At 33.6% G+C, this 14,522-nt stretch overlaps 1 protein-coding gene across 1 annotated transcript; it reads left to right on the top strand.

Annotated features, from left to right (window-relative positions):
* The first annotated feature begins 4,764 nt into the window (after positions 1-4,764).
* LOC115977123 (bifunctional purple acid phosphatase 26) lies at positions 4,765-14,079 on the top strand. Its single transcript, XM_031098795.1, has 10 exons — positions 4,765-4,902; positions 5,818-6,046; positions 7,294-7,494; positions 7,872-7,983; positions 8,270-8,496; positions 9,495-9,633; positions 11,053-11,273; positions 11,665-11,786; positions 11,931-12,092; positions 13,708-14,079. Exons 2-10 carry the CDS (start codon positions 5,855-5,857, stop codon positions 13,781-13,783), a joined length of 1,452 nt encoding a protein of 483 aa, XP_030954655.1. The 5' UTR covers positions 4,765-4,902; positions 5,818-5,854; the 3' UTR covers positions 13,784-14,079.
* The last annotated feature ends 443 nt before the right edge of the window (positions 14,080-14,522 follow it).

The following is a 14,522-nucleotide window of genomic DNA, read 5'->3' as shown; positions in this document are numbered from 1 at the left end:
GCTGTACCGGTTTGGTCAGCGGTACGATATATTTCGGATACCGGTCAATACCGATGTACCGTTTCAAGTTTATCGCTATTTTTTATATTTATAAATATATATATTAATATATATATATATATATGTATGTATGTACGTGTGTGTGTGTGTGTGTGTGTATTTTAATAAATATAAAAGTTTACCATAAAACATTTCCTCAATTCAGAACTAATTATTCATGGTTTTAGACTTAGTATCAATTAAAATAAAAAAAAAAATTTAAAAGTTACCATTGCATACTAAGAAAACAAATAATACTAATAAGTTAATGCAAATAAGTTACAATTCTACCCTAACAAAAATTCAAAAATTACAAAACTTAAAAATAAATAAATAAATAAAAACTTTTTTCTATACCAGTCGGTACGTCCGGTACCGGTCGGTATTGCCTGAAATTGCCCAGTATGGCCGGTACGGCCGGTATTTAAACCGGTACGAAACGTTGATGTTTCGATATCAGTATACATACCGGTACGTTATTGACTACCTTGCCACTAGTTGCGTATTCACCATCGGTCATGCATACATACTTACCACCTTCTTTTTTTCTTTTCTTTTTTCTAATTTTTTAATTTAGTTCTCTTGAGTCATGGTTATTCTAGTTTCACCAAGAATGATTTTTCCATTCCAAAAAATAGGTTACCATTATTTAATTAGGGTTAAGGACATAACTGGTATGCACTACAAGAAATGAGGGCTATAACTGTGTTTCTAAAATGTGGCTATAGACCCTAAAAATGCAGCTATAAGCTATAGTTGCATTTCTTATAGCCACGTTTACAAACACGGCTTATATAGCGCGACAACAGCTCTTGCGAGTCTATAGTCGCGTTTTTTTAACCACAGCTATAGACCTATAGCTGCATGTTTTTTTAACCACGACTACAGGCCTATAGCTGCGTGTTATTTTAAGAAACGCGGCTATAGACCATGTTTGGGCTACGTTTTAAAAATGCGGTTATAGGTACCGTTTTGGCTGCATTTTAAAAATAGAATTAATGTCTACAATGTGTGATTAGAAATATGTAAACAATAGTAGAATCAACTTCTATAATGATAGATGAATATCCCAAATAGCAAGCAAGTTGTAGGCCCTCTGACAATCCATAACTCTGCCATGCAACTGGATGTGTAAACAATTTTCATAGAATAGTAAACTAACCAGTTGCTTAAATGGTCTCTACTCTCTAGAGATACCTCTTATCCTTGATGCCAGTATTAACATTAGGGTTTTATATTAGTACAACCCAACAAGGATGGAATCCATGAGATCCATGATCTTAGGGTTTTAACTGGACATAAATTATTACAACATGCATAACAATAGAATTCAAAAGCACGCTGAATAGAAGAGTTTACAATTTGTATGGCTATACGCATGTCATTTTGCAAGAAAATAAACTTATTTTGAGCCAAGCAAATATTCCAGATGATAAAAATGAATATCAGTGGGATGCATGGGATGCCCTGATAAAGGGATTTGGAATGCATATTAAGGTGACATCAATCAAAAATGGAATGAGACTAGAAAAATTAATGGGATTGGATGGTTGCAATTGATGATGGAAATTTCTTAATAAATGAAGTGGTGATTCTATTAAGGTGCAACAGGTGTAGACTTATGAATGAGAAGGTGAATAGATAATGATAGATTTGGTTGGTATACTATCCTACGTACTTGTAATAGCACTATTACAAGTATTGTTCATTGGGCACTCGCAAGGAGTGCCTAATTACAAAATATCACAGACATATTTTATATATACAAAATTTGGACATTCATTATATTCTCTGACATTGCGTCGGTGCTCCCGTCCCTTCTTTGCTAGTTCATCTGCCATGCCATTTGCTTCACGAAAGACATGACATGGAAAGACAATCCATTCTTGACCGAGCTGCATCCTATAATCTAAAATCAAAACAGAAAGTTTCGGTGCCCTAACATTATTTGGCACCCGTGTTAGTAAGGTATTTGCACATTGATTTGCCACACAATACACATTATCCACCTTACAAACAATGTTCTCGTAATAAGAAAGATAAGGTTCCATCAACAAAGTTGTACTAATGTCTCTATGCTGCAAAGTTACTACAATCTTAGGATCCATCTCAATATGCAAATTTGCAGCACCACACTCCATAGTAAGGGTAAGTTCATTCAAAGCCTATAATTAAGCAATAACACTTGATTAAACCAAAAAATAAAAAATAAAATAACAGATATTCTAAGCTAGAGCATCATTTTAGTAAATATTTTTAGATACTTTTTATGGGAAAAAAAAGTAATTAACTTTTTGACAATTTTTTTTTTACAATTTTCATAAAAATAATGTCAAAAGTTTCTTAAAATTGTTTATTAACGATTGTCTTAACACATGCTAACATAACTGTTAGGTTTTAAATATTTAGGAATAAATATTTAGGTTCTAATTTAATATATGTTGGCAAACCGAATACAATAACATGTCTAGTATAAGATATTTATGTCTTAGGATAGTGTTAGACATTTCTCAAGTTGATATAAGTCAAGATTCAAGAACATTGAAGCTGCAGAAAGAAGAATTGTGAATCTATCTAGCTCGACCGATCGAGAGAAGACCTTCGACCTATCGAACTGCGATTTTTGCATAATTCAATGTTTAGGGTTTGAGTCCAACACTGTTAGGTATAAAAGAAAAATCCTAATACACATTTTTCAAGTCTTGTGAGTTACTCCTATGATTCTAACTCAACAAGCATCTACCGGAAAGAAGATCCAAACACAAGTACTGGTGGAGATAAGTTGCTGCAACAAAATGAACTACTACTGATGATCTAAACCTTTGAATGAGATCTCAAAGTAACAAATAGGAGCATTTGTGTGCAACAAATTCAGAATAGAAGAGTTCGTAGATTCGGAGTTGCCTGTGGTCATGTGAGTAAGTACTACAAAATGTAGCATTAGATTTAGGGTTAAATCTATTGCAAACACTTCCATTCTATTTAACGAATTTGTTCCTTGTGGATTTTTTATATCAAACCCTCCTCAAATTTTTTACCTTGAAATTAGACAGTTTCATTGGTTTTCTTGAGTCTTCATATTACTTGTGTTCTTTACTTTTCCACTTTTAGTGATATAATTGTTAATTGTTTAACCTAAATCTAGTTAATTCAACTAAGTAACAACTTGACTTTAAATTAGGTTAAACAATTTAGTTTTCACGGGTCTAAATAATTAACAATAACCCTTAAACTAATTGATCTCGAGAAACCCCTCCACCAATTATAGAAATGTTGCTCACGAGTCCTTCTCCTAATAATATTACTATAGTCACACGCCTAATTTCACAATAAATTGAAGTAATAAAATAGTAGAACCATCTAAAAAAAATAGTGAGCAAAAAATATCAATTAGTAACATTCACCTAATTCTGGTCGTCCATCGGTGAAAGCTTGTCAATAGAGTGACAAATATGCTTGGCCCTTGTGAAGAGCAATTGTTTGGCAATAGACAGCATGGTTCATTGAGATGGACTTCACGTGTATACGTAACACTTTATTGAATAAATATTATTAATTTATTATCCGGGGGATGATTCTTACGTGATAGTTTTGTCTGATCTGACATGTTCATTATGTGGGCCCCACCGACATAAAAATACACCAATAACATACCGCCAACGCATAAGAAATATCAATAAACTAATGAGAAATAAAAACTGGATGAAGAGATTTATAAGAATTTGCTTATTTATTTTTGTTGAAAAGTGGTGTTAAAGTAAAAGATTAAAAAAAAAAAAAAAAAATTTGAGTTTGTTAAATTCTCTTTGAAAAATTCTAGGATCACAAAATTTTTTATATAATATTTTTCCAAATTGTGAAGGAATTAAGTGTGATGGGTGAAGAAAAAATAGTGGATCCATGTGTAAGTGATGATTAACCACTCAAAATCTGTTATATCAGAATTGTGATAAAAAAAGTTGTAGAATAATTTGTAGTCCTACAAATACTTTTTTTTTTTTAATGAATCAATATTATTAAAAATTTAAATTCTGTTTTTTGTGTTTCACTTTATAATAAGTGTCAATTTTTTTTTTTGTATAAATTAATTATTTTTAACAATTCGATTATTAGTAGAGATAAATGTTTATTTTTTATATCTTGAGGTTAAGCTCTATCAACTTTGTTTTTTCTTTTTTTGAGAAACAAACACACACACATAAGGAAGATGAGAGGGAAAGGGGTTCTAGTACAAAAATACACCACAATTTCACTCAAAAATCATGGTAACTTTTAAAAAAGTGTAGGGTAAGTTATACTACACACAACATACTCTCTTAAGTAATGTGAGATAATTACCTTTTTTTTTTTTTAAGAAACAAACACACACACAAGGAAAAAGAAAATGAGTTCTAACACAAAAGTATATTACAACTCCACTCAAAAGTTATAGTAACTTTTAAAGGATGGTGTACCAAGTTATACTATACACAACATATTCTCTTAAACAATAAAAGATAATTATCCTCTCTTCTTTTCTTTTTCTTTTTTTTTTTTTCTTTTTTTTTTTTTTTTTTTTTTTTTTTTTTTTTTTAAGAAACAAACACACAAGAGAGGAAAAGGGTAATCTATATCAACTTGGTCAGCAAAACAAATTTGGTATGCAAAATCTGACTAATTTATTTCCATTTAAAACTTTGGGTTATTCTTTTATAAAGCCAACTGATGAGCCACGCGACAAAACAGTATGCATTTGTCTATTTTACACCATGCGACACTACCCTTCTATCACTGCTGCTAACGTGCGCCTCCCCCCTCCATTATTCTTATTTTTAAGCTCTACCATCTTCGTAGCTCTTTATCTCCACTACAAAACCTATAAAGGTTCTCTCTTTCTCTCTGTCTTTCTTCATAATTCTGATTTCATTTTTCCTGTGATGGTTTGTGCTCAAGTTTTCTGCTTCTACTTCTGTTGCAATTGAATTCTTAAATACTTTTAATCTTTTTTTTTCTTTTTTCTTTTTTTCATTTGGACATGTTGTTTTGATGTTAATTAGATAGCTTGTATTGGTGAAACTATGAATTCAGTCCCATGATTTGGTTTAACATTTGTAGAAGTCTGAAATAGTTTTTAAGAGGAGTGTTAGTTATTTGTTGGTATCACACGATCAAAGATTTTATTTTGATTGAATTTGAAGCTTAAGAATTGTGCTTGGGAACAATATGAATGTTTTTTCACGTGCTGTTTCATTAAAATAATGATTGGTTTTACTTAAATTATCTGGATTTTTTTTGTTTGGTGTTATATGAATAAATGGGTGTTGGTCATGTTTATGTGGTTTCGTTTTGATTGGACTATGCAGTTCTGGGACTGAGCTTTGAGTTTGACAGGGTTTGAGATGGAAATAGATTTAGCTATTATTGTAAAACCAATCTGGGTCATAGGAAGTGCAGTTATGGTGGGACATCTGGGTTGAAGTCTCGGAAAGGGAAAGTACAAATCTTAATGAGAGCTGGTGCAAATTAATAATCTGAACTTGCTTGTTAATCTCCCCTTAATGCCAATGAGGAATCTTCTATCTTTTTAGATTAATTATTATTTGTACTTGGATGTTGATCTTTTTTTTAATGCTTTTTATATTTACTATTTAGCACTTAAAAAGTGTATCACAAAGAGGCACTATTTGTTGGGCAAGATTTGGAGTTTGAACCTAAACATATGTATCAAAAATATGAAATGATATTAATTTGTTGGTCATTTACTTATCGCTTAAATGGGTAAATTTGCTCATGATGCAGTTGATTATACTTTTGTTGGGGTGATTGATCAACAATCATGCAAGAGTTTGCTAGGCCCCAGTCCTTGTTACTCCAACTCGCTTTAACTTCCTTTGTCTTTTTGAGCTTTGTGAATACTGGGAATGCAGGGATCACTAGCACTTTCATTCGTTCAGAATGGCCATCTGTTGACATTCCTCTAGACAATGAAGCATTTGTGGTTCCAAAGGGTTATAATGCACCACAACAGGTAAGCATTCATACTTTTTAATAATTGCAATAGAAAGCTCTGTTAATTCCTGGAAATGAAAAGATCGAAACTTGCATTTTGCATTTCTTTTTGTGAATCCACAGTGGCCATTTAATGACATATGGAAGAACCATATGCTTCTGCTAGAAAACGAAAAATAATAAAAAGAGAGAACAGTTTATTTGATTCTCCATGTTTTTCATCTCATTCTCTAATTCATGAGTTACACTACACCCATGGATATAGAATGCTCTCCCACTGGGCAAGGACTTCTGTTGCAATTGAGTATATGGCACTATCAGGGTTCCTTTCCCAGAGCAAATTGGAGGCGCCATTAATCAAGTGGGTTCAAATCTCCCCCCCCCCCCCCCCCCCTTCCCATTGTTGTAACTTTTTACTATAAAAAAAAAAATCAAGTGGGAAACAATTTATGAACTAACAAAATTTGTAGCATTTTGAACATAAAGGCTTGTATTCTACTAATTGATGTATTAATCCTATGAGATATTTCAGTTCTCTTAGAGATTGGGCCTTGGTGCAAGGGGAATTGCCTTCCACCAAAAAGGATATGTCACGGGTTTGAGGTTGGGAATCAGCCTCTTAAAAAGATGGCTAAGGCTACCTACCAATCACCTCTTCCAAACCCCGCAAAAGTTCAGACTTTTGTGCACTTTGTACAACCATTTATTACCAAACTAAAATGAAGAAATTTGTTTAAAGATAGGACTGACTTCTATCAATGAAAAAATGAGGAAGAGTTGCTTGAGATGGTTTGATCATGTGGATGCACCAGTGAAAAACAGTAGTTTGATTCAAAAGTTGTGGAACAAAGAGAGGCTGAGGAAAACCTAAAATAACACTTATCGAAGTAGCAAACAAAAACATGTTAATTAATGAGGTAACAAAGAGTATGATTTTGGATGGGATTGAATAGCAAAGAAGAATATATGTGGTCAACTTCAATTAGTGTGTTGAGGATTAATAGCCGAACCCAGGAGGTCTTAAACTAATGACCCCACCAGCCATCACATTATTATAGGAGGAAATGCCATTTGAAGTAGACTCAATGGCAAAGAATGCCTTTTATTTTAAGATGGTTGAAGTACTTGTAATGAGATGGCTTACAATTTTTCTATGATTATATTGTGTTCCCTTTTGTTCAAAAAACTTCATAATCCACTTTATCCTATTTTATTTTTTTTAAATGGTTCATAATGTCCGTGTCTACTTCTATTATTCAATTTTAGGTGCGTATCACCCAAGGTGACTATGATGGAAAGGCTGTAATCATCTCATGGGTAACAACTGATGAACCAGGGCCCAGTAAAGTACAATATGGTACATCACAAAAAGGATATGATTTAACTGCCGAGGGGTCGACAACAAGCTACACCTTTTACAAATATAAGTCAGGCTACATCCATCATTGCCTCATTGATGGACTCCAGGTAAATACTATTATTGTGGAAATAGTATTATCGCCAATGACGTAATTTTTCTCTAGGATGAATTACATCAGTTTCTGCAGGTCCCAGATAAAAAATTACTATATGGTTGCATTACTGCATGATCACATATTACACAAATGTACATTTGTGTTATGTAATATACTGGACTTCTTGATAGTAATGAAAATTGTATAGTTCTGGATCCAATCATGCCTAACTTAAAGGAATTAATAATTGGCGTGTAATGCCTGAAACACACTGTGCTGGGTATACCAAAGAATTCCACCACTTGTGTGCTTTCTAGCTGCGTATTTAGACTTTTCTCACCTTTTGTTTTACCTATTTCCTTTACCGGTTTAATGGTTTCTTGTTTTCAGTATGACACCAAGTACAATTACAAGATAGGGCAGGGTGATTCTTCTCGTGAATTTTGGTTTCAAACACCTCCAAAGATTCATCCAGATGCTTCTTACAAATTTGGGATCATTGGTGAGTTGTTTTCTTTCTATACAGGGTATCCTAGCAGAATTTTGGTTTCCTGAAAATCCTTCATAATGATGAATTCCTTGGTCTTTGTTGCACATGATCAACCATCTAAGATGACGTTATACTTAAATTTATCCTCAATTGTTGCCACCTCTAGCTTCTATAAATTCATTTTATTTCATTCTGCTTTTGCTGGATACAGTTGTTTCTGAGAGTTCTCACTGGCATGTTTATCCAGCATTCTCAATTCTATTATTTTATTAACACACTTTTATTTTTTATGTTGCAGGCGATTTGGGACAGACATACAATTCTCTTTCTACTCTTGAGCATTACATGCAGAGTGGAGGGCAGACTGTCTTATTTGTTGGAGATCTTTCTTATGCTGATAGATATGAGTACAATGATGTCGGTTTACGGTGGGACACATGGGGTCAATTTGTTGAAAGAAGCACAGCATATCAGCCATGGATTTGGTCTGCTGGAAATCACGAAATAGAGTACATGCCTTATATGGTAAAGTGAAACACATACAGTCATTTTTGAGTTACTTTGATACCCTGAACCTCTTTCAATAATGCATACTGTTAGTCCATTGCATAAAATCATCTACAGAATGAATTAGTGAATAACCTCAGGAACATTAACAAACCATTGTGTTGCATTGGATAGTGCCCTGTCTCCTCTTTTTCAAAGCCTAGAATTGTCTTCAGGAAGTATATGTTTCTTATACTCTTTGTTTCCGTATATTTAGATTGCTGTTTTATTATAATCTTTTAGTTTTTCATCTTGAACAACTTTTATTTGCTGACTCATTGAATTAAAGTCAGGCAAAAGCATAGTCTGGCTAAATTGCAAGGCAGACGGGTATCATCCTGATGTGGTGTTCCTACCTATGGGAATGTTTTAGCCAATTATCAGACTCAACAAATAGACTTCCATTGATCAGTTATATAGAATTCATTTCCATTTGATGAGCCCTTATAGCCAATGGTCTTTAAAGCAAATGGAATTTACTCTCGTTTTAACAGCAGCCTCTTGGCATGGCTAGATCTCAGTTCATGGCAGGTCACTGCTCGTTCTTTATGAGCACATTTGCCCCAGTGAGCTCTGTAATAATAATTTCAATATATATGTATATCTAGATTACCAGGCACATATAGAGACTTGTAGTGATGTCCATAGCTTGACAATTGCTTGGCATATCTGGTTCAAATGGTACCTCCCCTCCTTGTAAGAGAAAGGTAGAGGTTGTTGTTGTGAGTTCAAGATTGACCAGGTGCATGTAACATACCTATATATATAGTTCTGATCATATGTATGGTTTTGAAATTGCTCCAACATTTTAACCTATGATTCTTTTTTCTTTTTAAATTCATTTTCTTTCTACTATATAATTGAGTTATACATGGTCATTTATGCGGAAAATTTTTATATTCTTAGCAGCATAACCTACAAAATCTTTTTGTATGATATTTGACCTTTTCTTTTCTTTATTAAATACTTATGCTTAGGGAGAAGTTCTTCCTTTCAAATCCTATCTCCATCGATATACTACACCTTATTTGGCCTCTAAAAGCAGCAATCCTCTTTGGTATGCCATCAGACGTGCATCTGCTCATATAATCGTGCTATCCAGCTATTCACCGTTTGGTAATCTTTCATTTCCTTGTCTATTGTTAATTTTATAAATTGATATTAGTCAATTACTTCTGTAATAATAAATCCAATCAAGGAAAATCTTCTCTAGACTATTACCGACTTCATGAGATTTTTTTTTCTTTAATATGAAGTCATTTGAGTGTAGAACATGAATTTACTTGTTCCTCTGCTTTTGTCTCAATTTAGTATTCTACATTCTTAATGCTATAGTTCCAATAATACTGATATCATATAAACCCAACCAGTGTGATTAAAGACCTTGCTTTAAAAGAAAATGGAAAAAGAAAAATTTAGGCACTGGTAAGATAAGTGAGAGTCATGATATAGTGGATTATAACTTTATGAAGTTATAACAAACTTGTTGCCTAGAGTTCAATCATAAATGCCATGCTGTATTTTCAGGTCAGTGACCCTAGAATTACTAGGGAAATCTTTAAGCAACATTGTAGTTTCCCAGCTAGATCTAGGTATCGTTTCACTTGTGCTTCTTTCAAGAGGGAAGAATTTTGCTCCACTTCCACTTGAGTACCATACCTATTCTTATTTTATGGCCAGAATAAGCATTTCCTTAAAAGTGTGTTCTGTGTAGTATAGCCTGTCCCATCCTCCCTTAAAAATTACCATGGAACGGATCGGGTTCAAGTCAACCCACAAAGCCGAATACTCACGGCTCGACACGACATGAACCCGACCCTGCAAACACGAATTGCCACCCCTATATGCACATGCTAACACCATTAATGCAGGAGAAAAAGATAACCAGCTCAAAGTCTTCTTAGCATTAAGTTTTACACTCTCTTTCCTGCTTGAATCATCTGGTTTTTGACATGACAGAGCATTAAAGGACCACTCTGTAATGCAGAAAAAGAGAGATAGACCTGCTATTGGTTTAGATTTTTAATCCCACTTGAAAACAAAATTATGAGTAATCTGGTTGTCTTGCAACGCAGTATCAATGTATTATATTGCCCTAATTGTAAATATTTTGTCTCCATTTATAGTGAAAGCTTCACATACTGGTTATCAGGCATTGGCTTGTACTAAATGTATTATGCTGGAATGCTAGATTTCACACAGAATATCGATTATTACTGAAATGGAATGTTAAATAACTGAAGCAATTATAAGTTCTATTGACTCTAGTTGTTGCATTAAAATGATCTGGACCCATGATGAAAAATATCTTCACAAAAGAGAGATGGATTCTCAGATGGGTTCTGCAGCATGACGTCCAAAATAGCTGAACAAAGAATGCCTTCTGGGACCCATACAGTTGTCTGTGATTACTTCAAACTTTTGGTTATCATTTAAAGAGTATATGTTATCTCTTTTTTGTCTTTAGAAGGCAGAGACTACCTTTCTTGTATACTGTATACTTTATATCAAGATTGATGGATATTTTTCACACAGTGAAGTACACACCTCAATGGGTGTGGCTCTATGAAGAATTTAAAAAGGTTGACAGGGAGGAGACCCCTTGGCTCATTGTTCTTATGCACGTTCCCATCTACAATAGCAATGAAGCGCACTACATGGAGGGTGAAAGTATGCGAGCAGAATTTGAGAGTTGGTTTGTCCATTACAAAGTTGATGTAGTCTTCGCTGGCCATGTCCATGCTTATGAAAGATCTGTATGGTTCTCACCTCTATATTTTCATGTTGTGTTGCACTATATGAAGTGATGTGGTTTATTTAATTTTATGGTTTTCAGATTTCAGTTGTTTTTTGGGGTCTGTCCATCTCTTTAAATGCATATTATTATCATTGCTGTATCTAGATTTCATCGAGTCTATGATACTTTAAACATCTAAGACTTTTGGTGCTAGTATATAAGAACTTGTAATATTGGTGCATTCATTTACATATTAAGGCTTTAGACTGCAGGTTGAGATTGTTATGCATTGCCCAAAATTTTATGTTGAATTTTGACTTAAATATGCAGTAGTTAATTTTAATTTCTGTTTCAAACGAATTGCAGTATTGGAAGGTTATTGACGCAGGATATTTCTTTTTTATTTTCAGTATCGAATCTCAAATATACACTACAATGTAACAAGTGGTGAGCGGTACCCTGTACCAGACAAATCAGCGCCTGTTTACATTACAGTTGGAGATGGAGGAAATCAGGAAGGTCTTGCTGGAAGGTGAGTTGAGCTGCATGATTTAGTAAACTTATTTTCCTTAATTAATTTCTTAAAATATTCACGACAAATAAAAGAGTCAAGTTCCACTTGTATGAGAAATTTCAAATCTTTTCCTGTTGTGCATAACAATTGTTGGTCATGCAGGTTTATAGATCCACAACCAAATTATTCTGCATTCCGGGAAGCCAGTTACGGACATTCTACATTGGAGATTAAAAATAGGACACATGCATTCTACCATTGGAACCGTAATGATGATGGGAAAAAAGTGGCAACTGACTCATTCATATTACACAATCAATACTGGTGAGTAAAGCATTCCTTGCTTTCATCTGCTGGTGAAAACCATCACTCCAACTTTGGGACCACCAAGACTTAAACCAAGGACCTCACAGACAACCAATTCTGATACCATGTTAAAAAACATCACTTCCAAAAGCTTTAGCTATTAGGAAGTGAGCCGAAGATGCATGTTGAGTTCACACACCCGGAAAGTATAGGAGTCAACAAGAACTTCCTATGCACCCATATTGAATAGTTTTAATCAACTATGAAGCAAGAAATGCCAGCTTCCCAATACATGACCTGTCTGCCTTGTTGAACCACAAAGGTGTCGGAAAATCTGGTTTTGTATCTCATACAAAATACACAGCGGAAGCAACAATCATGAATCTACTTCATTCATAAAAGATAACATGTAATCTTGAATTCTAGAACAAAGAATAGGAAGTGTACCTTGATGCAGTAAAATTCAAAACCAAGACTTGAGAATACCTTTAATCTTCATCTCAATTCCACATGGTGCCCAAGATGTGTGGTATCTCAATCAGTCTTTTGTACATAGATTCTCAAAGAAAAATCCTTCTTCTTCTCCTTGTGGAGAAAAACTGATTTTTTTTTTTTTTTCATACGTACATTCTAACTACCCTTAGTAGTTACTTTATTTAATAACTCTTATTAAATAAAAACTGATTATCTAATTGGGTTAGCCTTTTAGGCCTACCCAATTGGGCTTTAATCTGTGGCTTGAAATGGGACCAAAAGGAACAAATAAGATTCTAGCTCCAATGGGCTTTGGGCTTTTCTGTCAACTCTTGACAAGTCCAAAATTACCATTAATTATATTCAATACCACTATAAGAATATAATTGCACTCTAGACTTTATTAATAAATTATATCTCAAAACTTTATTATACATGCAACCCCTTCATTAAAATATTCGTAGTAATACAAGGTCATGAATATAGGTTACCACTTTGAAAATTACTACATCTTAATCATTGAGTACCCAGTTTAATCTTTTATGTTATTCATCATATATTTATGAAATCCAATTCCATAAATATATACTTTAGTAACTCCTTACCAAAGTGGTTGGGCGCAACACTCTGAATAACCAAACCCATTAAGCTTATCTCAATGGAATATTTTATATCTCCGTTAAGAGATTATGAATTCCATCTTGAGAATATATGTTCCATCAACACTAAATATATGTGGCTGCCCAACATACTGAGATTTTGATCGTAACTTATAGATCTCACTCCTGAAAAAAGCACAACCCAAAAAGTTGTCATACATGATTTGGTGAACCAGAGTTATGGGCTATGACGACATCATAACTATTTAATGGTAAAAGTAGTCAAGATGAAGAGTATTAATTGCTCTCAGCTTTGTTTGTTTTGTATCATATTTTTACATGAAGAGATGTAGCTAGCATTTTAGTTCCTATTAGGCACAGCATAGTGATGCATATACTAAACAAGTGTGGGGGTATCTCACTTTTTGTTGGTCTCGGCAATAATAGCCTGCACTAATGTTCTACCACTTTCGCCTTCTGTTAAACTCAAATTTTTTCTTTTTTTTTTCCGTTGTTTTTGTTTTGTTTATTTAAAACATGCTTGATTTCTGGTAATACAGGGGAAGCAATATGAGAAGGAGAAAACTGAAGAAGCATTACCTAAGGAGTGTTGTTGACCCGATTACCAATTATTGATAAGAGTCCAACCACCTCAAATGAGATGCCTTTATATAGTTTCAGAGGGAAATGAATTCGCTGAGAGATTTATTTGACTGAGGATGGATTATTTGCTTTCTGTAGAAAGATAATCTGGCATTTCTTAGCTAGTGATTGCATCCCTCCTGAAAGGGAATATTGTGCATCTTCATTGTGGAACTTCCAATTCTAATTGTTGAATAAGATACCATTATTCCTTATGATCAATGTTTCAACAGCTTGATAGAACGAAATTGTGCAGGTTATATATATATATATAGACAAATTTACATGTATCTAGGTGAAAACGTACAATTTATACATGCATTATTTAAATTGAACCAGCAAGCCTATTTAGAACTGTTATATGATAGGGTTTGCATCATACGGTTCTCATCTGGAAATATGTAACCCTTTCTTTTCTAGGTGGCAAGAATAAATGAAGTGGTGAAAAAGGGGCTCGTTGGGGCCTAATTTCTAGCATTCTTGCACCCCAAAGTAATGTATAATTTGTGGAAAGCAGGACCAGGGCTACAAAGATATAATATTAAAGAGGAATATGAAAAATTAAAGTGAACTAAGAAAATATGTAAACTTAAAAGTAAAATGCAAATATCTTTACTGAACTGAAAGATTTTATTGAAGAAACTGAAAGTAATTACAAATGAAGTTAGACTAGTTACACTTGAAATACTTGTAATGAAATCACTTGACATGAAAACTTATAACTAAAATACAT

Source organism: Quercus lobata, chromosome 2, assembly GCF_001633185.2.
Source record: "Quercus lobata isolate SW786 chromosome 2, ValleyOak3.0 Primary Assembly, whole genome shotgun sequence".
In the NCBI taxonomy this organism is placed as follows: domain Eukaryota; kingdom Viridiplantae; phylum Streptophyta; class Magnoliopsida; order Fagales; family Fagaceae; genus Quercus; species Quercus lobata.
The sequence above is the reverse complement of the archived record's forward strand: the minus strand, read 5'-3'. Positions and strand labels throughout refer to the sequence as shown.